This window comes from Lipophrys pholis (genome assembly GCF_963383615.2).
Source record: "Lipophrys pholis genome assembly, chromosome: 21".
Taxonomy (NCBI): domain Eukaryota; kingdom Metazoa; phylum Chordata; class Actinopteri; order Blenniiformes; family Blenniidae; genus Lipophrys; species Lipophrys pholis.
The window spans coordinates 17,512,578-17,538,731 of NC_137649.1; the positions used below are offsets into that span (position 1 = coordinate 17,512,578).

General features: G+C 40.9%; 1 protein-coding gene across 2 annotated transcripts; it reads right to left on the reverse strand.

Annotated features, from left to right (window-relative positions):
* Positions 1-2,613: 2,613 nt before the first annotated feature.
* dpf3 (double PHD fingers 3) lies at positions 2,614-25,757 on the reverse strand. Of its 2 annotated transcripts, XM_080491011.1 has the most exons (12): positions 25,631-25,757; positions 16,898-17,058; positions 14,279-14,386; positions 10,855-10,988; positions 9,853-9,948; positions 9,659-9,731; positions 9,204-9,245; positions 8,183-8,320; positions 7,657-7,785; positions 4,070-4,182; positions 3,166-3,247; positions 2,614-3,022 (listed from the first exon to the last, which is right to left on the reverse strand). In XM_080491011.1, exons 1-12 carry the CDS (start codon positions 25,660-25,662, stop codon positions 2,955-2,957), a joined length of 1,176 nt encoding a protein of 391 aa, XP_080347137.1. In that variant the 5' UTR covers positions 25,663-25,757; the 3' UTR covers positions 2,614-2,954. The 2 variants fall into 2 exon arrangements, with proteins under 2 accessions (XP_080347137.1, XP_080347138.1); XM_080491012.1 differs by lacking the exon at positions 9,204-9,245 and having other exon boundaries at positions 2,626-3,022.
* Between the last annotated feature and the right edge of the window lie 397 nt (positions 25,758-26,154).

A 26,154-nucleotide genomic window follows, 5' to 3' on the forward strand; every position in this document is an offset into this window, starting at 1 on the left:
CAAGTTAAAGAATTTATATTTAATGGTACTTTTCCTTTTGAATACAGATTGTTTAACCAGCTGTCATCTGAAATACTGACTTATGTCAAAGTATCCAATAAACTATCAGGGGAGATCCTTCATTCGTGCAGTGCCCCCTAGTGCTAATAAGGTGTAATACATCAGCCTTTTCAGACTGGACCACCAATGTAACAACATGCTTTAATGGAAATAAACTAAGTAAATTCAAATTGAATAATGGCATGTGTATAAAGAGTATGCTTTTCAGTAAATCTAACTTTATTTTATTAGTTTTTATTAAAATATTTGAGTTAAATTCAAGAGAAACTGCAAAAGAGTTTAAATTACTTAAGAGTGAATGAGTTTTAATCTTGAATTCCTCAATGGAAAAGTGAAGTTCACATCAATAGCATAAGTTTTATTTTGTTTTAAGTTAATAACCTCAGATGGTTTAAGGTAAACTCAGGCATCAAGTTTTACAGGAATCAAGAATACCGGGAGAAAATGCACCCAGGGACCGGAGGAACATGCAAAAAACTCTGTGGGCCACTCTTTGAACACAGTGTCAAATATATTAATACACAGATTTGAGGGAACATCCACACAAAGCAACTTAAAAAAAAAAAACAGAAAAGGAAAGTCATGGCTAACCTAATAGACATATCATGCCTATTTCAAATAATACGAAATACAATATTTCAATGTAGTCCTTTAAACATTTAGTGTCACTACAGTTTTGTGATAGTATTCTTTCTGACTTTTGAATAAAAACATTTTTTAAGAGCGATATCTGAAAACCTTCTTGTATTTATATTAAATGCAGGAAAACAAGAATCATAGACGTGTTTTTATTTTCAACATAAATTGTAACATTTACCTTAACAAATACAACACACAACAGGCATCAAATAAAAAAAAAAAAAGACATGAATTTCAAAGTAAGGCGCAGAGCCATTATACCCACCATAGAAAAAAAGCACAACAAAACCCTTGTGTGTTATTTACAGAATGTATCTATGCTACAGGCAAAATGATTGTCGATGAAAAAGCAATATCAAATACAAATTCACAATAGCAAAACATAAATGCGGAACGGGACATTTTATCAAGACTCGCACACGTTGTGTAATCTAAGGTGTTCTGTTTGTGTCACCTGAGCTTCTTTTTAGGCTCAAACCCCTTTATGAAGTTTGATGAGTAAGTAACAAGTTAAGCAAACAAAATTATGCGTTACATTAATGGATTTTCAAACATTTTAGAATTTGGTTTTCCACCAAACCTCTCAAACATATCAACCTCCTTCTCTATAAAAAATATAATTAATCAATTAAAATGGCCAACTGTCCAGCTTATGTTCATAAAGAAACTTTAAGGGGAAAACACAGCAAAATAATACTGCTTCCTCAGGTGTGTGCCAAAGAGACTCGCATGAAGGATTGAGATGGGTAGCAATGGGTGTTTTACAATAGTGGTTCCCAAACTGTGGTATGGGGCCCTCTCCTGGAGTACTGAGGTATTGCATGAATGTGTAATGAGTAATTTAATACATTAAATAATCATGTTTTTTAAATAATCATCGGAACTAGAGACAATTTCCAGAGCAGATTAGATTAAAAAACAGGTGTGACTGACAACATTAACTGGCTTTCCTCTTTTTTCATGTACTAATGATTCATTTTGTTACACTGAGCATGACGGTGAATTAGGATTATGGTTCGATTTGTAAAGAAAACAGAAGATGGGATGTTTTTGACAGATGCACGGGGGGGGGGGGGGGGGCAGATAAAAATACATTAAAGTGTAAAAAGAAAATATCAAAACAGAATGATTTAGAATGAATTCTATAAGAAAACTGAACGTAATAAATATAATGATGGAATACAGTCGAAACAAGATGTAAGAACATAAATTTTACAGATGCACCTTTTGCTATAATTTGCTGATGGCGAAAAGAGTGTGAGGCAGGAGTTTGCCTTTAAGACATTTATTTCATGTTTTTTTTGGATCAGTCTGCTGGTGAAGTACCTATAATGACTGCAGGGAGATGAATTTGATCCCCTACCCAAAAGTAATTCAGCAGAGGGGATTATAAGTAGACCAGATGAGAGGGACTACAAACCCCCAAATCCCTCCCTGCAAATCGTACCCTGACTAGGATATGGAAAAATACACAGGCACGGAGGAAAAATTACACCACGCTACAAAGGAAATGATAGCCAGGCCTACTTTATAGTCCCATTTCCTTTTAACAGTGGCGATAAATTTCACAGGGCTTGACAAAAACCTTTGAAAGATGGCATAACTAACACGGAGTCTGTCCAGATATAAAGAAGGAATGTCACTGTAAAGTCTAAACACAGGAGAGGAGCAGAGCGGCACGGAGAAACTCAAACAAACATCAGTCAAACTCGCTCGCTTTCTCTCGCTGGAAATCTTACGAGAACTAAAGAAGGGGAAAGTGTTGCACCTTAATAATCACACTTGGATGATTTCCAATCAAGGTGTGGATGTGTTTTAAAACAAACGTGTAACACATACACGTGTATCACACAGTGTTGGCCGATATCAGTCTCGCTTTGGCTTTTTTTTTTTTTTTTTTTACATATTTTTTTTAGAATTTTTTTTGCCGTCTGCTAAATGGTGAGGTAGAGAAATGACTGAATGGCAAACCTGCTGTTCGCCGACTTACCGCCAGGATTTCACACTAATGACATTTGCATGTGTTTTTAGTGTTGCGCGGCTTTATGAGAGGTAGTGGATGTCTGTGCCTCACACAGGAAACTGCCCTGAGCCTGTTAATGCACTGGAGCATGGGTGAAAGTGTCCGCGAGTGTTTGAGGGTCTCAGAGAAAAAGTCTCTGCTGATGGCAAAGAGTTAATGTAGAAACATATATACGTGTGGAGTGTGTGTGTGTGTGTGTGTGTGTGTGTGTAGAGGTCTTTCCAGGGTCTCATTAGGCCTCTCCGTAAGCCGAGGCCTTGTCTTTCAACAAGTCCAGACACAAGTGGCAGCTCCAGCTCCCTGCAGAGAGAAAGACAGAGGCTCAAATCTTTGCTTCTTCCATATATAGCCTTCGTCTGTAGTCATCCTCACACTTACAGAGCGCGACATGTGTATATAGTGTCAGTGCAGCGATGTTTAATAAAACCTCTGCGCTGTGGTACCTTCGGGAGGCTGGTTCATCGGAGGTTTCAGGCAGTACATGTGGTATCCTCTGTCGCAGTCGTCGCAGAACAGCAGCTGGTCCTAAACGAACAGTACGGGACAATACAAAGTACAGTGAACGTATCAGAATCATGTGAGGTGTGACAGGCATAATGAAAATACTTGCCTGAACAACTTTGGTCTTAACATCAAAAACTCACAGATCAAAAAACTTAGTAAGTCGCAATTCTCACAATAATTAATCATGATTCATCACTTATTATGCAAACGTCTAATTTCAATGTACAGGAATTGTCTTTTTTGGAACCTTTTGACCGAAGCGGACAGTGGAGCACCTTCTGTGTCTGTTACACCGAGTTTCTTTCATATCTAATTATTCTAAAGAAGCAGGTCTGGTTGTAACTCATTCAAACTAGGAAATACACTAACCACTGTGAGAAATGATCATGGTGGGATATCCGAGTTTGAGTTATTCTGAAATATTGATCGGTTTCATTTGACATCAGTGGATAAGACATTAACATCTGATCTGAATTCATTGTAATTACATTTCTCTCTGCTTTGACAGGAAGATCTCTATTTTGGATTTAATGTCAAAAGAAATTGAGACGTCGTTTTAAACAGAAAAACCAGAATTGACGTCCTATATGACAAAAACAAATTCTACTAATATAGAAAAGTAGAAAAGCTCATTGTCATTAAAATCCACATAATGATGAAGAGGAAGATAAAAAAACTAACTGAATTAAATCTGCATGACAAAAACAGATCGGCTCTTTAATTGAGCAACAACAGATAAACATTTTTTATGGTTTCTTTTTGCTGGTTGGTTCCCGGGCTAATCCAAAGTGAGCACTGACATGATGTGAAGGACCAAACAAGACCTCTTTGTCTGATACGTACATCATTCTCTGAGGTGCCGCACAGACTGCAGGACTTGCACTCGATGCACTGCCACTGGTACGTCCTCACTGCCTGCATCATGTTGTCTGTGAACTGCAGACAGGTAGGGTGTCCTGTGAAGAGACGAGGTGGGAGATCTTTAACACAGTTCATCCTGCGACGGTTTAAATGCTGCAAGCTTATTAATAATATCTCAGGAAACATGTTTTTTCGGAAATATTCCCACTTGTCAGGAAGCATTTATTCCCCAAACCATTTCAGCCTCCATTTGAATTCCTTCTTTCCAAGGGCCAAAGTCATTGCCCTGGTCATATAGCGAAATGCATGAGTGTGTACATCTCAATTTGTTTATGTAAATGTAGATTTGTGTGCGCACAATAACATTTGTGTGTCTGTGAGGATGTTCGTTGGCGTATAATCACAGCCGTGCCTGCACAAATTGTGATGTGCATGTCCAGATTTGAATGTCCCATTTGCATTTGAATGTCAAGTGTGTGATTTCACTCATACGTTTATTATACTATTTAGACGTGTAATGTGGTTGGTATGTGTGCCTTCGATAAATGTCTCTGCCTTCACTTTCACCCCAGACACACGTCTCAGTTTGCTGGATTTTGTTCACGAGGGTGTATTGACGTGTCCGGGACACTTTGGTCTCAGTCTTGTCAGAAACCTTTTTGTCAAATCAGGTTTCATGTTACGTTTGACATCACAAAGCTATTTCTGACTATAGTTGTGTTTAGTGTTATGAAGGTTGTGTCGCTCAGGAGAAACCGTATGATGCCTGACCAGAGTGAGCCTGCCAGTCAACATCAAGGGAATACAAAACCCTAAGTTACAGACCAATCTGTAGAATGGCAAAGAAATAGCAACAAAGACCTCCCTGAGGTGGCGGTGAAGAGAGGACAATTACAGGTCCCAGACATATTTGTAGTTTATGGACTGGCGCACACGTATCTAACTAAATAGGCAGACTTTGCATTGCAAATATGAGTACTAACATGACTTTCGAGGTAGACGCCTACAAATCTGTGGAGGTTTTCTAATCTACAAGTCAAAGTATACACAAATAACCTTCTGTAGAGACACACAAATCTCAACCACAATTATATATATATGCGTATACAAATTGACACACAACAATAGCAAACACGTATATAATAAGCGGTTATATACGATCTAAAAACTGTGGCAACACAAAATGACACTTATATTGAGGTAAAGACGCAACATTATCTTCTTCTATTTCATGTGTACAACAGCAACACAGCGCTGTCACCACAGTTATCCCAGTATTGACATCAATGGGAAGTCAATGAGCCGTGAATGAGCCACAATCAACGACTCATGTGTGGAAAGAAGCCAAAAAACACTGATCAGCCTCAAATGAGTGAATAAAAACAAATGGGAGAGGAGCACAATTAGAAAGCCGAGATGGTCAAGCTGCTGCTTGCAGGGATTACAGTTGAGAGGAAATCGGTTGTGGCAGTTTTAACACATTAACTTGAATTGTTGTTCACGGACAGCAGGCGACACGATGAGCATTTCTCTCCAGCAACTCTGGATAAAAGTCATCCAGACAGACAGAGAGGCGCAATGGAGTGGCGACTGGCTCTTACCTCTCGGCTCGGAGCCAGTGGGGTGACTCAAACATCGCTTCCCCTGTCATGCCTTTATTTGTTAGGGGAAACGTTTTGGTTGTTGCTCCTTATTTTGTGGTCCACTGTGCAATGTGCCTTTCCAGTCCAGACACAACTGAAATGTGGCAGCTGTGTTTAGTCTGTGAGCTTGATTCTCTGACGCAGGCAGAATATCTCTGTTTATTATTGATGAGGACAAATTTAATATTATTAAGCATTAAAGTCTTTGAGTCCAATAGAAAAAATAAATCGCTGTATCCAAAGAACATCCAAGAAGAAACTTCATGTATAAACAAAAAAAAAAAAAAAAAACCTCCTCCACAGGATAAAAATAGTCAGTTGACTCTTTAGAAATGTCTTCAGGATGAGTCCCTTCAGTCCATGACGTGTCTTCAAAGTTTTGGTTCCCTCGATAATAACCTTTAATGAGAGAATGACCCTTCTCGCCACCAGGACGTCCCATCATCAGCTGTCTGATAACCAAATGTCTTCCAGCTCCGCATCTTCGAAGCCATGAAACGTGGAGGCCTCGCTGTCTGACGCGTCGCCGAACAACTCTTCGAGAGCAGTCGGCTTCCTCCCATCCTTCTTCACTCCTCCTCTTCCAGCTACCATGAAAACATCAGCGTCAGAGCAACACAGACACAGTCAATCCAAAACATCTCGCTCAACTGAACTCCCTGTGATCTGACTGCTGGTGATTCAGGAGAATGCTCTGCTGAGATTTCCCGTTGATGCGTTTTTTTTGGCAAGTGCGCAGAGAAAAAAAGGGGGAGGGTGAAAAAAATAAAAAATAAAACAAACAGGCAGTTGTTCCGTACGGTGATGCATGAAAACCGAGCAACAAAAGAGTGAAGGCATGTCGTCTAAAGGCAGAGGTCCTTAACTGATGGGACGAGGCAGACATGGAGAAGCATGCAAGATGGAAGCAAGCAGCAGATTCTATGAAGTAATGTCATAGATTCACATGGGAAACTGGAAGTCTGGAAGTCTTATGATGTGCGAGGCTCATTGAAAACCCATTGAAAACACATGGAAGCAACCTGGATGTTTTCTTGATTCAACGCCAAACATATCCGATAACATCCATCAGATGAGCTAAAGACACAGCATGGTTTAGGTTTTACAGCATCTGGCTGATGTTTAGACTTTAAAGATCCCATTACATGTTAATAATTCCAAAGAATACTCTCTGTGATTATTTTGTGAGTGTATGTTTGATACAAAAACTTCAATACATTTATAGCAATTTCAGAAACATGGTAAAAACACTGTCGGAAAGCAGAGAACACAAAAACAAGGCTGCGGATAAAAAAAGAAGTAAAGAAAAACAGAAAAATGAGATGAGTAATAGACACAAAGTATAGTATCAGTCTGGCAGACTTTTGTTCTGATTTCATTTGGTTTGTTTTTAATGGAATCTTCTTACAATACCGTTGTTTCTTTACAGGTGTGAGGACCCCGATACAACTCCATGCAACGTTTCCCACTTACCTTGTCCACAGTCATATGGGGTTCGAGTTGTGTGACATTTGGCTGGGTTCGCTGCCATCCACTTACTTCACATAATACTTTTGATAAAAATAAGTTTGTGAAATAGTCTAATTTAAAAATCAAGGATTCAAAAAAATTAATAAATGCTTTTCCGGCTCTTTAAAGTATCCAACTCCTTCCAGCAGCTCTCTAAAGTTTTTGAATAATGTGCAAAAAACCTCAAATGAAAACCAAAATTATTGTTAGTAGTTGGATGAAGCTAAACGAACCTGCTGGTTGACGTAGTTCTCTTAGCAATGCTGTGACAATTCATATGAGTGGTGTTGAAAGTGAATAAATACACGCATGTCACATCTGTATTCTACCACCTTTCTGAAGTGGCATCTTGACTGGAAAGAAGACGTCGCCACCTAACGCAGAGACAGTAACATGTTGCAGCAACTGGGCACTCACCAGAACGTCCACAGTCAGAGCAGGACACCAGCTCCTCCGCCTGCCCTGTTTTTCTGTTGGAGTCCTGGTCTCCCAGGCAGAAGTCACAGTAGTCATTGGGGATAATGGAGCCGTCTGGGCCCTTCTGGGCTGTGAGCAAGAATATGAACATGTAAAAGGAGGTACTGTATAACACAAGCCGCAACCATGTTTTGGACAGTTTGAGGTCAGCTGGGCTTATACTTAATAGGACAATGTCATGGTGTGGAGTCTCATTTGTGAGGAAAACCATAGGATACGATGTAGATGTTTGCATTTGGCTGAAGAACTTACAATCGACGGATGAAGTGAACCTTAAAAAATAGTCATTACATGAAGACAGTAATGTAATAAATGTTATCTAAAAAGAATATATTTCAATGTCTATCACTCACATGTATCAAATGTATTAGTATCATTTCACCACTCCATTCTCACTGAAAATTGCACCCTGGAGCCAGCATCATTATAGGCTATACATTAATGATTAAAAAGGACAAGATCTTACGCTTGTGGTTGTCGGAGCTCTGTGGAGGAGATGGAGTCATCTCAGCCTCCTTCTCTTCCTCACCCTCTTCCTCTGCCAGGTGAGTGTGGGTGTAATGGTAGCTCAGGCCAGGCCGGTTCTTGTAGCGCTTTCCACAGACTACAGATAAAGCAGCACACGTCCATCACGGTCACGCAAATCGTTTGACACAGGAATCATTGATTTTCTTGTTGAGAAGCTCAAATTACTACTGTACGTTAAATGATCTCCTTCATGTTTGACAGCAAGTGGGAATGAATTAAAATATAACTGATCAAGACGATACAAGAGACACACAGCAGAACGTAAAATCGGGCATTGTAATTGTCTAAAACTATTCACCAGCCTATTTCTATTTCATGAGGAAATCTTGAGTAACAACCACTCCTATTGACACAGTAAAATCACAGCGGTCACAATGTAAAAGAAACTAAAAGGAACAAATGCGTGCTCAGGAGAAGAAACTCTTGTCTTGCTTCGGTTTAATTTAAGTACTTCTTACAGAGAGCACACAGAGCTGTAGCCATTATAGAAGTTCTCCATCACACAGCTCACCGGCGCATTATTGTAGCTGTCACTTTTGTCAAACCCCCACAGAAAAGCAGCTTATTTTGATTCAATAAGTGTCGAGTTATACTTCTGAAAGATGAACAGCGAAAGCCCTCTCGGTAGAAACACTTCTACAATGGCTACACATGAGAATCACACCACAGAGTGGCCTACGGGACATGCACGTCTCACTGCCGTGTTAGCTGAACTGCCGCTTAAGCGTCATCCGGCGCATGCTTTGCGGTGCGAGCAAGCATGGAGGCACGTAGCGTAGCGTTAGTGTCATGCAGTGCTTGCGCTGTATTCCTGGAATAGCACCAAGCATCTAAAGCATTGCACAGATCCAAAGAGTTTGCATTCAGCCAAGCCATTCCAACAACAGGCGCCCTGTTTGCAGAAAGACAAAATGATATATTTCCCCCTAAAAAGACAAGATGGCGATAGGTGCAGATACCTTCTTCAGTCTTTTTTGAGTTAAACTTTTGTTTGTATCTATCTGGAACAGAGAAGACACAAAAAGCAAACAATAACGGAAAAAGACAGATCGAGACACAAAATGAGGATGAGATCGGTTTGTTGGCGGCTCAGTCGTCTAGCATCTCTATCACATCCCCATGGCAATCCATTCTTATTGGATTCTGTCCAAGTACATAAGTGGCATGCTAGTCAGGGCTGAAATTACAGCAAACTCTTTCTTCATGCTGCAGAGGACTGCAGAGGAACAGACAGAGAGAAGGCTGTCACTGGAAGATGAAAGAAAAATACTTTATCCTCGCCTAACCATCAAAACTGAAGAGTTCCTTCCCTTTCAGGAAACTCTACGGCTTGGGGGACACCAGGCAAAGAACAAACTGAGGACACTGATCACAGCCTGGCACTGTAAACAGAGGAAAGTGAGTTTTGCCTTACTGTCACAGACATAAGGTTTATCCTGGTCGTCCATGTTAACAGGTTCCGTCCTTCTACGACTTGATCCTCTGTTCTGGGAGGGAACACAACAATGAATATGTCTTTAATTACACACTTTCATGAATTCTATGGTAATTAGTTTTTTTTTTCTTCTCATTCACACAAAAACTCTGGTTTTGGTGTTTGACACTCACTTTGCCTCTGTTTCTGTTCTTTCTCTTCGGAGTATCAACTTCAAAATCGTCCTCGTCGTGGTAGCTGTCCCCATTTTCTTCTGCCTCCAGGACTCTCTGAAGAAAGAAAAATACAATTACGCGAAGGTATCGGGCCACTACAGTGGTGTAGTGGTTAGCACTCTTGCCTCACAGTAGGAATTCATAAGGTTCAAGTTTAGGCTTGGAATGATCAGTGGCAAGAGAATCAAGATTCACTTTCTGATTCTTTTGGAGGACATGTGGAACTGAGGTGTCGATTAATAAAAGGACGTTGTATGTTGTCCCTGTGAATACATGGGTAGTCAGATTTCCTCATACAGTCCAAAAACATGTGTTAAAGGTGAATCTGGGACTCTAGATTGCCTATAGGTACGCATGACTCTTCATCTTTCCATGTTTACCCTGCTTTTCCCAATGATGGATAAAAGGTATAAAAAGCTATAAAGATTTAGTGATTCATTTTAAATTTAGTTTTAACAGAAAATAAATAAATCGAAAATGCTAAGAAATTTATATTATTCAAAGACTGGGACGGTGCTCACAAAAGCCCTGTTTACATGGCAGCGATCGACTGGAAACGGCATAGTTTTAAAAAAAAGAGTTGTTTTCAGTGATTCTGAATGACGCAGTTGTGTAGAAAAACAGTTAAAACGCGACAAACGTTTCCCATTTTCACTTGAAAACTCATATAGAATGGGCCTTAAGTGTATTCTCAATTTCCTAGTATATGTGCCTCACAGTTTTAGCGTAGTGATGGTCATATGCTGGGATATGCTGCAGCTTACTGGCCCTGGCTTGATAAAGCAGGGATGCAACATGGATGGATGGATATCAGTATACTATGTTTAGTTCTGATATTATGTGACAACTTTCCAACCAATTAGGCTCTAAACAATATTCAATACAGTTTGATGCAAGTGTTTCCATATAACTAATATGCATATGTACAGTATATATATATATATATATATATATACATACCTGTATTTCAAGCAATGTCTCCTCGTCCTTGGTGATGCTGTTTTTTTTCTCCAGCAGACTGTCGCCCCTCAGCAGGGCCTCCAAGGCTGTGGCCTCCCCTGGTGGTCCCTCGCGCTTGGGGGCCAGCTCTGCTTCTAAAGAGAGGAAACGAGAGAAAGTAACAGAAAGAAAGAAAAAAAGAGCACTTGAGGTGTGTGTGTGTGTGTGTGTGTGTGTGTGTGTGTGTGTGTGTGTGTGTGTGTGTGTGTGTGTGTGTGTGTGTGTGTGTGTGTGTGTGTGTGTGTGTGTGTGTGTGTGTGTGTGTGTGTTTGTCTCTGTATACCGCAAGCCGAATGTGAACTTTTCAAAAGCTTGTGAATCGCAGAGCTTAAGATTGTTCAAATCAAACAGACGCTGCTGAAGTTGGACAATGAAAATACCTGGAAATGAACTACTTTCACACTGGCACTGCACAAACCTAGGACGCTTTTGCTCTTTGATACACCTGAAGAATAAAAAACATGAGAACAATCATGCAGAAACCTTGTTTTAAACCGTGCCTAATTGCGTCATATGATTCTGCATTACGTTGTTAATTGAGCTGCTCTACTTTCCAATGCAGTTGTGTGTGTAATCCTGGTTGCTGCTGACAGAGTAACACCTACATTTAACACCCATGATGAAATGCTTAAATGCTACCTCATAAATGAAACACATGCTTTTAAAACCTTGCAGAAAACAAAGAGGCAGTAAGTGACTATCTGACATCACCTCCGGACTGCAGATTACTGAGCTTGCTCATGACAAGTCGGCCTACTTTTATGGCTAAAACTCTGAGCATATGGGTTTTTGCAGTTCCTCTATCAAGAAAGTAATTTCAGAAGTCTCGGTTTTTCATGAGCGGCCCAGTAATTTAGACATAATTACCATAATTTGACTCTGCCAAAGCAGCCAAAGCAGAGCCAAGTTATCAGCCACAGTGTGGACATTGTATAAATGTTTCCCCTCCATGGGTAATATGGGAAAAAGGGGAAAGTCAGGAAAAACAGATTCAACCTCAGCAAAAGCAAACATCCTGTCAGGTGTAAAGCAATATAGAAATTTTGATACATTTTTACTTGTTATTTTGAATTCTTTATCTATTTCATACTTCTGTTCTCCTCTTTTCATTTCCGCAGAGATGAACAGGCTGCAGCTCTCACTCTCTTTCCTCCCCTTTGAACTCTACTACCAGGATGAAAACAGAATGAAAGCGCAGATGAGATAAGAAAGGCAGCGAGCAGCAGCACGTCCGCAGAGAACAGAGGAAACTTACTGAATACAGAGCAGCCTCTTCCTCCTCCTCCTCTTCCTCCCCTCATTTCTTTGTGGCTTTGACTTCTGTACTTTGTCAGTCTTTTTGCTCTGTGCACTGAATCCCACCTTCATTTACATTGCTCCCCTGTGTATCCTCTCCTTTCACACCCATGAAATGCCCCATGTTTTCTTTGACAGTTTTTTTGTTCTTCTGTTTTTCTAGAATAGCATTTGAAATTCTTTTTTTTTTTTTTTTTATAACAAATAAAGCTCATAACAACCAGGCTGCATCAAACCTAGAGTTTGTCTCATTGTTCATAGCGTGCTGCTTAGTGGATAAAGTAGAATCTGCTTAGAGTTTAAAGTAGAATCAGAGTTTCCAGATATCAGGTTTCTTTCATGAGGAACCATTTTCTAGTTGAGCTGCTATAGGTTCAGGCTGCTGGGAGACCTTCTTCATTCCACTGAGCTTCTCTCCTTTTGCCACACGCCATGCATTCCTTAGTCACCAGATATCACTAATATTCTGTCTCTCCTGTAGCCTGTGCTCTCTCCTCTCAGTGCTTCCTCTGTTTCTTCCCCACAGGTATCTCTGTTTGTGGAAGTGGATGTTTGTGTTTTGTTTTTTAAACTTGCTAAAAAGTCTAATGAATTGAAAACATTTCCAATAGGAATTACTCAGCATGTTAAAAACAAAAATACAACACTGGTGATGTCATACTTTTGTTTTTAGTGATTAACCTTCTCAGTTTGTGTTTTAATATTCACAATAATATGGACTTAAGCTAAGAATCTGTAGTTTTAAAGTTCACCTTTCAGAGAAAGATACTTCATCGTCATCAAACGTAGACTCACGACTCAGCTGATCATCTGTTATTTTCAAAATGTGTTTATTGTGAGTCCTTTACCTCTTCTTATTCAACAAGGGCAAACATAGGTGACTCTCTAAAACATGCATATGTCTCTTTCCTTTATCTTGAATTTAATGCAACTGCAACAAGCAGCTTTAACATGCTGAGGAAAGCAAAATGGCTTCTGACAAGCAGCTCCTGAAGTGAACTGGAACATGGAAAAAAAAAAAGCGAAAGGTCTATGAAAACAAGGAATCCAATCGTGGCATCAGATTCTTTCAGTGTAACCTTGTGGCACAGCTTGAGCGCACCCACATGGAGACAAACCTCTCTATTCAGGAAGCATTAAATAAACATAAAGCATTTACTGAAGCCAGAGAGGACAGAATTCACATTCCTCTGTCATTCAATGATAGATATCTAGGCCAAACTGCACAATTGGAGGTCTGAAAAACAAATCTGAGCAGTTCTTTTCTTTTTCACTTTCAGCCTTTTTAACTTTGGTCGACTGCTTAATTTTTTGTTCCGCCTTTCGCTTTCTAGTAGATTCGATAGTTGCCTATTTTTCAAGGGACCCAACCCCATCTGTTTAAAGTGGAATTGGTCTTAGCAGGAAAACTCGGCAGTATTATATTGCATCTGGAAGACAGTGAAAAGGAAACAATAGAGTCCAAAAGCAGAAACAAAGACCAGCTTATATTTCTCGCCCTTATCAAGTTCCTGGGGCATTCTTTTCCTAAAACCACCCCCTATGACACACATACTGTATGCATACACTTAAAAAAAAAAAAAAAGCACACAATCCACCTCATAAGACTCACTTACATTGTAATGCCTCATGGACAAATGATTATAGAGGCCCAGTCAGGGTGCTTCTGTGCTGCAGCGGGGAGCAGGAGTCATGTGTGTGTGTGTGTGTGTGTGTGTGTGTGTGTGTGTGTGTGTGTGTGTGTGTGTGTGTGTGTGTGTGCGTGTCTACAGCCACAGAACAGTGAGAAGGGGCATTGATTCAAGGAAGAGAATGAACCTGGAGACCTGGCGAGAGAGAGACTGGCTAACCAGAGCCAGATGGCCAGATAGTGAGCATTAAGCTCTGTGCTGCTACACAACAGCCCCAAACAAAACACATATATCAGAGCCACAAGTAGACAACTGGAAACTTAAAAGTTGAAAAGGGAAAAAAAAAAAAGATGCATTAGTTGCAGTGACTTTTATTGTGCAACTGTGGATCGATACTGCTGTGTCTGCTGTGTTTGTGACGCTGGGCTGTCTGTGTGTGTCTGTGTTGTTTGTCTCACCGAGTCGAAGCTCGCACAGACGGAGCTGTGGATCCAGGGGTGGGTGGAGTCGCCTCTTCTTTCTCCAGCATCGAGAAGGGTAGGTATACATCTGTCCTGCTGCTTGACCTGGACACAGACACATACACATACACACATGTATAAAATATGGAAAGACACACAGGCATACAGGATGACTTTTAACAACCATGCAATCAGCCCCTTATACGCACGCACACACTGACACAGAGGCCTCAATTGTTTTCCAGATTTCCTGACACCTAATGATCTGATTTTAGCTGAGCACGAGCTTATGGTACCTATATGTTCAGAGAAATCCTGCACTTATGGCCGGGTTCCCGTTTATCCCTCATCAGCTGGATTCTGATGTCTCCAGGGAAACAATGTCAACTTTGCACGTCATCGGGACAGAAGACATGTCAATATTCTGGATAATCACAAAATGTACGTTTACTCGGTTGCAGTGAGTGCCGTGGCCTTTAATCATATTCCATCATTAGCTTGGGAGAAGACAACGATGAGGGGAAAGGGGAGTTTTTATGTCTGCATGAGCAGAGAAAAAAAGAAAAAAAATCAAAAGAGGGAGGGGGCAGGGATAAGCCCAGAATAAATGCATATAATGTGTGTTAGGTCTGCCACAAAGTATAGGGTGTGGCCTGAAGGGCTTTGCATACAAGATGGAGTGCAGGCTATTTGTGTCCAGCTCTCGGTAAAGAGCGGATTGTTCCCTCCGGCTGTACAGACAAACCAGATGTGCATAACGCATTCTGACTGCTTGTTTCAGGATAAATCAGCGAGTGGTAGCTCATAAAATATACAGAGGAAGGGATGGCAGGCTTTTTTTTTTTTTTTTATTGAGGAATGATATTCAGAGAGTTTGTCCTTCATATCTAATGAATGCTTGCAATAACGGACCATTTTCTAAATGTTGTTATTTACTATATCCTCCTTTTTTTGGGGGGCTTGGAAGGATCAATACCAGTATCAGGTCCATGCGGTGCGTGTAAGGCACTAACCAGCACCTTGTTGGCTTAGTTTTGCTTAACTTTAATGCAAAGGGAAGCAAAGGACGTGGTTGGGTTCAAAGGGAAAACTAGGCAGCTTGTAAAATGACAGTACTTAATATGTCCCAAAGTGACTTTCTGAAGTCAACTCTGGTTTCCAACCGAGCTCATAACATCTATAAAAAAATTACTCTGTAATTCTAAAAAAATCATATAATGTTTTTAAACAGGTAGATTTTCAGTTGCGGCATGAAGAGCATCTGGCTTAGAAAGTAGCCACAATGACAGTGGAAGTTGCAAAAGGAAGCAGTAAACAGGCTAAAAATAGAGCCTGGTAAAAAACAAACCTGTGCAAAATACTAGTCAATAATTAGTATTTTGCTCCTTTCGCTTGTATGTTCATTAAGGACTCAGTAACGGAGCCACACAATATTAGTTAAACCTGTGAGAAGCAGTAATGTTGTTGAGCATTGTGATCTCAATACGACGAATAAATAAACACTTGAGTATATGATGTTAAATGCTTTGTGCATTGGGATTTGTACTTGCATATTTTACCAGCTGCAACTGTGCCGTTTCACTTTTATTTCACATCCGTCTGTAGTTTCCACCTACTGCAGTGTTTCGGAAACTGAGTAGTTCCTGACTTTGAAGAACCAAGGTGACGCTAACTTCCAGTTTAGAATACGGTATGTTGACCAAACATCTGCTTTTCCCATATTGTCCAGCACAAACAGCCTTTTTTTTATTTTTTTTTATTTAAATTTATGAAAATATCCTGTTTTTCAAATAACTGTTCACCATGCATTTTAAGTGACAGGAACTCTGCACTGAAAACAATGTGACTTTGTTGCCTTGCTCCACTGCTATCACAAACACAGAGCAGGCCCCGGAGGCTTGTGAGAAGCCGTTTGAGCATTTAAGGATATGGAATAAATGTTCAAACAGCTTGCCATAGAGGCTCGGAGCAGGACTGCTTCTAATCTGCTCACAGAATGTCAAAGCACAAATGTTACAGTTCGAAGGAACTGAAGAAAAAGGCGAGAGTATACTGAAAGTAAAATACTTATGTGTTGGTGGATATGGATTCAGAACATTATGTCGCATTGTTTATTTGTTCATTTGCTCAATAATACTACGTAATAGAAGAGAGAGATTAAAGAGCCCTAACTGAATGTTCTACTTATAACTATACAATAAGAGGTGTAATTTGAACATGTAAAACTCATAAGGCATTTGAGGAACCTTCAAGTATCATTTAAGCATCCAGAAGCCAGTACAATAGTCCTCTTTTTAAAAAATCAAAACACGGTGAAGAAGACTTCTAACCAAAATAGCATGGGAATAGTGCTGCAATTATTCCATTTCTGTTAAATTCACAGTTTTTCATTCATAAATATGGAAACAACTCCAATACCTTTGATGAATAAATCTTATGTACACCAATATGAAAGATATGCAACATGCTAAATTGGTCTATTTTGTCAAATATGAGCACCATCTGGCTTTTTCTCTCCACTCCAGGCCAACTGCACTAAGCTAAATAGCCACAGTCTCCTAAAATGTTTGTCAGCTGTGTTCAGTAGGGTTTCTCAGCCCTTGCCGTGTTTCTCACCTGGCTGACGGTGGCGTTTTTCCATCCAGATGTAGCAGTTGTTTTGGGCCACGCCGGTCTGCGAGTCCAGGAAGGGCATGCGCACGCTGCGTTCGGCACAGAGTCGGGCATTGTAGTTACGACAATGTTCAATGGCTTCCTTGTAGAATTGATCCCCAAGCCTGAGCACAGATAGAGGACGGGAAAATGATCATACGGAAGGTCAGAGACAATGGCAAGGAAACTGTGGGACGCACCAGAACTAAAACGGTTGTGATTTGAATATAATGCGTCCGAATTGTTATTTAATTCTGCAACAACTGTTTCACTAATTCAACACTTGAACTAATGCAACCCGCAATACCGTGCACGTCAATCATCTCACAAATGAAGATATCATATTTTTTGGCAAGAAGTGTTATTACAACTAGGAAATAATCTACCAAGCACAGTTTTTGCGCTGTTTCTAATGTTTGTTGGAGTGTTAATACCAAAAACAAATACAAGTGGGGCAATAATTTGACATGATCTTGAAATCCTCTCTGGAAAACACAAACTCCCCACGTTTCAACCCCGACCCTTGTTTAAAGTCTGATGTCGTTGCATAAATCAAATGGCAGCATGAAAGCTGCTGAGCTGAAAAGAAAATGCCAATACAATATGAGAACAATGTGGGCAAACCCTACAGGAAATGATGATGATGAATCGTAAGAATAGGAGAATTGCTTCATCCTAACAAACTGATAGATGAGCGCGGGCAGCCGATCGAAGCCCGTGTGACAAATGGGGAGCACACAGTCGCGCACACACACACACACACACACACACACACACACACACACACACACACACACACACACACACACACACACACACACACACACACACACACACACACACACACACACGCTGTCAACTGACAAGGTGGCATAAATCAGGAAGCGAGCCGTATATAATCTCAGCGGTCTCATTCCGGAGGCAGGATTTTGCAGCTTAGGTCATTGGAAGCAGTCAAAACAACCTCAGATTAGCTCACTTTTACAAAAGATTAAAAGCCCTTGCAAATGAGACATACTGAAAGGGGGACATTCTTGTTGTGAAGCATTTCTTCAGTGATAAAAAGGCTGAACATGTTTTACTTCTTTCTAAATACCAGAGGGGCTGCAGTTCACCCAAAGCAATAGGATCATGTCTCATTCTCTGTTTATGTGTTTCCCTGCCCATCACCCGTCTCTTTCCCTGACTGGGCGGTCTCCAGATACTCCACACAGATATGTAAAGAATGCCAGGCTGGACAAAGACCGGCACTCTGGTCATACTGAATCTCACAAAGATGTGCAGTGTTTGGAGATGGCGGGAGCAGAGAGTGGATGGAGTATCATAAGGGTAGGGGGAAGGGTGAGGGAGTGAGAGGTTGAGCAACAGGGGAGTGAAACAGGTAGGGCATGTACAGGATGAAGGAGGAAAAGGGGTGGAGAGTAAATCCACAAGAGAAGAGGCATGAAGAATGGTTCCCAATTTGAAGGAGGAAGAAGGAGGGTGGGGGGGGGGGGGGGGCATTTGAGGAGGAGTTTAATTTCTCCATCTAACTTCTACATTACTTTTTAATACTGAAGTAGTTTCCTCTGTTCTTAAACTCACATGATAGCGTGACTCTTACAAAGGATTATATCCCTGTTAATTCTTTAAAAGCTCAACTGTATGAACATTTGGAAATGAAGGAAACTCACTCTGAGGCGTTGTTCAAAGATTAACACACATGTAATGATAACAAAATGTGTTATTTCCAAACAAAACTGACCAAAATCATAGGTTTGTTTCATCATAACTTACAAATATTTCTGAATAGAAACAATTTCTCAGTTTAGTTTAGCCTTCTTGTAAGCAAATTGTATTTTTTCAGAAAACTATTCCTCACTAGTCTGTGACAAGGTTTGGTTAAATGTATGTGATGCTGTATTTTCTTTCTAATGCCACAGGGCTCTGCAGCAGCATTGCATTAATCTGATCTCCAGTGGAGCACAAATGACTTCAGAATGATCTCAGAGAGAGTCGCCTCTTCAAAGTAAAAGCCAGCCAGGTGAAACTCACAGCATCTGGATAAAAAAAAAAAATTGTTCATTGTGAAACTCCTTAGAGGCATTAGGAGATATTGGGTTGGCCCGTTTGTACTCAAGGGCTGAACCAAGCTAGTTCCTTTCAAAACTGCTGTTGTTTTTCTTTAATTGACACTCAAATCTACTTTTGACTTGGTAAGAGCCTGGGTTCAAATCCCGGTTGTAAGTCCTGACACTTAAAGCCATTTTATTCTATGATACACAACCCGGCTATCCAATCCTCACAGTGGTTAGAACAGCAGCAGAGCGACAGCAACTGTTGTCTCTGCGTGCACCTTTAGGGCCAGAGGGTAATGTATAATGTCTGCGCTGAAATGCATGTGGCAGTGCTCGCAGAGGTTTTTGCCAAGAGACCTACAGAAATGAAAAATGCAGCTGGTGCTTTTTGGTAACACGTGTTTTTACAGACCGGGAGTCGTATTAATCCAGCCAAAGCCAAATCTCCAGAAGAGACTTCCTGTCACATAACTCACATTCCCAGAGGTAGAGTCCTATCTCTGCTGTCACTATTTGTTGCTTGAACTGGAGCGTGTATGTATGCGTGTGTATGTGTGTGGACCTGCAGGCATTTGTCCTCATCTTTCTTTCCTCATTTTCTTCCCGTCCCTGTGTCATCCTGTATTGCATGTATGCGTCTGTCCCACTTCCAACAACAAAGCGTCTGCATAACGTCCCCGAGCAGCTTTATAAACTCTTACATAAGTGCGTGTTTGTGCCTCCCTGTTCGCCGTGCATTGGTCTGTGCGCCGTATTCATTACGCGAGAGTAAAGAAACGGTCGATACGAGTGTCTCGAAGACCACCGGTGCATGGCAAGAATGTCTTCTGCACCAACAAGGCCATGGAGGCAACCATGGGAAATGGTACTGTGCTCCTGTTTGTACCCATTAGTTGACTGTTCGTCTGATCTCATTGATGGAGCTTACATAAGTTGAGCTTTGCATGTCGGGCAAGGGGGAACGCATTCCTGTTGGACAACAGCTTCCTGGATACTGATGGAATCTGCAGTTGCTGCGTGCGTGCATGTGTGTGTGTGTGTGTGTGTGTGTGCGTGTGTGTGTGTGTGTGTGTGTGTGTGTGTGTGTGTGTGTGTGTGTGTGTGTGTGTGTGTGTGTGTGTGTGTGTGTGTGTGCCTGCATCTGTGTGTGTGTGTGTGTGTGTGTGTGTCTGAATTGCTCCCATACTAGTACAGAGGAGCTCTGTGTGCAATAGTTAATCACAGGACTGCAAAATGAGGCTATGATGGGAATAAGAGCATTTTATCAGCTCAAGAGAGGAGAGGAGAGGAGAGGAGAGGAGAGGAGAGGAGAGGAGAGGAGAGGAGGGTCACAGCATTTCAGTCCCATCATTAGCCCTGTTTTTTGTTTCTTTTGCCATTATTCATACAGCTGTTTATGAATCATTTATCAAAAGAAAACACCATCACAGTGTGAAAGGCTAACCTCATTTGCTTTGAACTTCAAGTACTTCAATTTAGTTAAAAGAAAAACCCACAAAAAAACATCTTCAATATTCAAACATATATTTCTTCATTATGCCATGAATCCATAATCTATCAGGTTCACACCTTTTGGCTCTCTGTCCATAATTCACAGGCCTTCCTCTTACTCCTTACCCAGGAGAATAATTAATCACTAAGGCCCACAAGTGGAAGCATAAACCAGTGTTATTTTTTTTTTAATCTTTTGCCTCCCTACTTTTTCCTTCCAGTTGAGTAAAGTTAATTCTGACAAGTGAAACAGGTTGAAAAGAAATGGCTGATTGATTAAATGTAAAACGGTGCCCTTTTTCAAGCATAAACACTTAAAAGTGATGTCTTCTCAGATATCCAGAATACCCGCTTCTTTTTAGTCCATCACAGCCGAGCTATTAAAATGTCATATTTAGTTCCTGTCTGAGACTTTTTGGCAGACAGACATGTTGTGGCATTTTATATCTGATCTTCCAGTCTCCTCTGTCTCCTGTCTCCTCTTCCTCACTCCAATCACCTGCATCAGTCATGGTTATCTTTCTTTATCGTGTTAAATAAAACCTGATAAAACAAAACTGAAAAGCACTTTCTGTTACGTCCTTAACCTAAAAGCTTTTTTTTCATTCTTCATCAGCTAAAAGTAAAGGTGAGGGCTCTTTCGAGAACATATTTATCTATTTGTTTTGTTTTTCCACGCGCCACACACACACAAACTATACAACAAATAAAAGAAGACACTACAAACTGTATATTATTTTTAGGGTGAGTATTTTGGGAATTCAACTTAGATTACACCTGGTACATGTCAGTGAACCACAATGTTTTAGGTGCACAAAACCCAAGATATAATTTAGTTTCACATGGCTCACCACAAAGTGATGCCACTAATTAGAGTAACTTGGCTTTGAGTAGAGCGCGTGTCTGGGAGCTGGCATGTGGGGGTTAGTGAGTGTGGAGTTTAACTAAGCAACTGTTAAATTTTGCTCTCTGTTGCTGCAATTACTGGCATTTTTCCACCAAAAAGAATCATATGGTAAAACTATCCGTATTGTGTTCGCACTTTGATTAAACACTTTACACTTTCTCCTTTCCTTTCTTCTTTTTACCATAACAGCACCATAATTCATTTAATATGGCTAAAGATTTGTTCATTTTAAACCTTTTGGACAAACACGGAAATGCCCCATTTTCAAAGTCGTTATTTTCATTACATTTTTGAAATAAATGAAAAATAAATATGACACTTGCACATTCTCAACAATGGAGAGACACAATAGCATGAACTTTAAATCTAAATTATATCCCTTATTGTAGTCAATCATATTGAGTGTTTTGAAAAACTGCACAATATTATGGGGTCTCTCTCTCTTGCAGTAGTTCTATTAATGCTTCTTTTGCAATGTATTGTCTTGGCCAGTGACACCTTGTGGTATTTACAGGGAGACAGTCACACACTCACATTTATTCCTACAAGACACACCAATTAACCTCAAAAGCATGTAGCTGGAGTAAAAGAAGATGAAGTGCCTGGAGAAAACTGACATGCACACTAGGAAAATGCACAAACTTCACACAAAAGGGCCCCCCCGACTTGAAGTAAAACTGGGAACACGAGACGAGAGCACTTAACTAAAACTCCACCGTGCAGCTCTAGCAGAAATATACGATTCATATTGAAATCAGAAGAGTTTTCTCTAGAGACTACAGATTAAATGCAACATTTTGACCGCTTGTTTTGATGTTGACTGTATGACCTCATTGTGACCGCTGAGCACGAAGTAATGGAAAACAGTATAAACAATTCAGTCTTTCTCCAAGCAGCAATCTGGATGACATGAAGGACTTCCCACAGATGCTTCTTTTCTGACAAAGCCTGTAGATCAGCCAGCTGCAAATACAAACATCTCAGAAGGAAATGTAAGTGTCATAGAATTCTGGGGTTTGATGAGATATTTGACATAAGATTGAAAAGAGAGATGCTGCTTGGCTTCGGCTCGGATTAAGTAGAGAGGCCTGAGAGGAAGCGCAGGGGAAGGGTAACAGCATGTGGGTACTGATAGGCGTCATTTGTGGCACTTTGTAGGCTGAGCATGAAGCAGAGCGGGGTTAGACGAAAAAGGAGGAGAAGGAGGAGGGGCCCAGGAGGCAGAATGGGAGGATAGTGAAGAAGGAGGGGGGGGGGGGGGGTCGATATGTCCTGGGGCACACGTGTTCCCTTTCAAACCCTGTCACACTCATTTTCTCTCAAACACACGGGTGTGTGTACGCACGAGCGCACTCACACACACACCCTTGTCTGTGCACAAACAGACACACAAAAGGGTATAAAAGTGAAAGGTGCAGAGTGCAGCCCAAAACAAGGGGGAAGGAGAGAGGTAGAGCATGCAGCTGAAGAGGAAAGGGTGCTGCGGAGGGGAAACCCTGATTCAGATCCTCTTGCTGTTGTTGAACTGGTGGAGAGGGGGGGGGGGGGGGGGGGGTGAAGGAGTAAAAGCTGCAGACAGGGGGGCTGGCAATAACTCATTTCAAGTCAGCAAGAACAGCAAAAAAACCAAAACCCTGCACAAGATCATGTTTTATAGATGAATGACATATATGCTTATCTATCTACGCTTCAAATGCAAGGAGTGCACATCAGCATCAGTAAATAAAGGAACACTGTGCCACTTCCATGTGCAGAATGGAAAATAAGATTGATCACTGCATGGAGCTTTGCGTTTAAAAAGAAAAAAAAAATGTTCCTGGCCATTTAATTCCCCATGCCTGGAAACCATTCCCGGACATTCCCATTCTTCAGGCTGAGACAGACAAAGGCCAGGGTTCGCTGCTGTGTTGAAGCTGGAGTATAAACGTATGCAGTCGGCCTAGAAGCAGCCAGACAGACACTCCTCCTTCACCCCCCCCAACCCACCTCCATCATTCACTCATGCTCACTGACACACAAATTGGGGGAGGGGTGCACGTCTATGTACGTCTGCAACAAACACATGATTGAAACACACAACCTCAAATACATCAATAGACCCCCCTCCCACCCCCCCTTCTCCGCATCTCCTTTACATTCCCCCTAATCTCAGCCCACGTCTTCCTCATCCTTGTGCAAACACAAGCAAACCATTTCCCACCTGAGCTCTCATTCAACATGAACTCAAACCTCATGATAGGAAAGAAGGTAAGTGGGCGTGTAACATATTAAGCACGTCTCTGCATATGAATTGCAAACGCTTATTTGAATACCTCTCATGTCAGCTTCTCATTAGGTCCCATCGCACAACCCCCCCCCCCCCCAGGTTTCAATCACAAAGAAGTCTTTGCAAAAATGAGTTTTAAATCATTAAAGTAAATATGCCTGGCCAACATGAGCAAATAGGACCAGAAAGCCAGACGTATTTACTGCCAGGTGCTGATAGTTATAATTCATCTTTCAGAGCTGAGCACTGGCAGCAGAGCAGGGTTAGATTATTACCATGCCCTTATTGAGTGCATATGATTTACCGGCCACATCCTGAGGACAGATGAGAAGTCAGGCCTATTGTTTCAAACATAGTGGATTCAAACAACTGAGCCTAGTGGAAAGTAGACCACAACACTTATTCCCATGGCTGCAAGTCATCTGTTACACGATATTGGCTCTTGCATTCCTACGGTATTTTATCATACAGTTTTCATTACAATTCTCTCTTGTTTTACTTTTCTTATTCTGTTCTGGGTTCATGCACATGCATACAGTATGTGCCTGTTTTGGAGAGTAGAGTGTTGCATTCAGTTGATACACATGCACATTGTTTTCCCTTTCCGGAGATATGAGAGGGGGTCTGACTGAGAAAGCCCCTGCTGCACGTGAAGGGCAGATGGGACTCCTTCTATCCCTCCCTCTGTCCCAGCATCAGTCTGCCTTTCTTTATATGCACCTCTCTCTTAACAGATGGACCCAGGAAAAATACTGGGACACTCCTAATCTGCTGCTCTACATGCACAGCAGCAGACACACAAAGGCAAACACATATACCTACATTCTCTCCAGCCTAATCTGTTTTGATATACAGCGGCTTAAATCCCTTTCTCCATCAAGTGTAGCTGTACTGTAAGATTTTTGTGTGTGTGTGCAGTCAACAAAGGCTTTTTCAAAATGAGAGCTTTAAAAGCACTGTGGACTAAAGGAAAAACCATATTTTTTAATGCTGAAGTAGTATTTCTAATCATATTGGCACAAAAACCAATATCATGGATGCTCCGCTGATGGATGCTTGATGTAATGTTAAGAAGAAAATGAAAATACACATAGAAAAAATATACTGAAAATTAAAAGAGTTCGAAATTGTACGTGCTATTTGCCTTATTTATCAGTCTGATGTGTAAGATGAGCATCATCATAATAAAAGCATGTTCCTTTGCGCAAACAATTGTTGAAATAACTGAAACACTGCACATTTCACATAGCGGATGGTAAAATCTGACGTCAGGCAACATGAAAATGAAAACACATCCTGGAACATGTTCTGAAATAAATGTTTAATCAAGTAATCCCATCTCGATTCCATTAAGATCCCATTGCAGAATTAACAGCAGGGGATCAGCTATTATACTGGATATATATTTATGTGTCGATCGTACAGTAAGGATTTAAAGTAGAAATGTGTCTGTACGTTTCATCTAACGTGTATGAATCGGGGTCATTTTATAACATCACACACAATAACCTGCTGTGCATTGTGTACACGAATTTGACAGACGCGCAGCAGCAGCGCGCGTTCAATGCGCGCTTTGTGGCACTACTTGCATGAAAAATATCCACGCAAATCGACGGGGTCGAAACTGACAAAGAGCACCGCGTGCAAACTTCTCACACGCGTATTTCCAAACTCGATTGTTGACAACTTTTGTGGTTGAGCGAAACCTATCGCACAAATGTGAATGTGGTGAGATTTACGCGCGGAACCGGAGACGTTTTCTCTGCACACCGTGCGCTCTCCTGCGCTTTAATTGTTACCACTTAACAACACGGCGAAAGCGTAGCGATACCTGAAGATACAGTGTCCGAGTGCAATTGAAAGGTGTTTGATTAGTGTTTCCTTTCCAAAAGCGCGTTCAACTCCACATGCACTTAATTCGCAATGGCACAATCAAATACACCGCGACGGTAATTATACAAAGGAAAATGACTTACGATTTTAATGGATTATGAATGACAGTCGCCATTTTCCAGCAGGACTGTAACGTAATATTCCAAATCTCAGCGTAGTTTTGAGACCCCTATGAAAAAAAACACAACAGCCAATGCGCTCCTGTGCACTGAGCTGCCTGCCAATACAACCCCAGCATTGAGACATTAGGCGTGGCTTCAGTTAATCTGTCAGAATTACCTTCCCAGACCCCAGACTGTCATATAATTACACATAAACCTAATTTGGCTTCAGTTCTTTCATTATAAGCAGAGCTAAGTGTTTCATACCAATTGGTCATGGTTTTGGGGGGTTTTAATGGACACTCAGATTAATGTAGATTATTTATTTCTCTTTTTCATTCAAACAGCAGGTGATAAACGTATTGACATTTTGTTTCGATGTTATTTTATTAAAAAATAATAATAATTCGCCAATATTCAATATTTACACGAATATTTTACGCTGCTCTTGAAGAAGACAACAAATGAACGTGTGCTACGTCACGAAATGTGGTTTCGCATTGACC

Excerpts from the sequence above, each read along its gene's own strand:
- dpf3 (XM_080491011.1), bottom strand. The coding sequence starts at position 25,662 with ATGGCGACTGTCATTCATAATCCATTAAAATC. Across the intron at positions 17,059-25,630 it reads ATTCATAATCCATTAAAATC|GCTTGGGGATCAATTCTACA; the intron begins GTAAGTCATTTT and ends ATCTGTGCTCAG. Across the intron at positions 8,321-9,203 it reads CTCAAAAAAGACTGAAGAAG|TCTGTGGAAAGCGCTACAAG; the intron begins GTATCTGCACCT and ends CTTTATCTGTAG.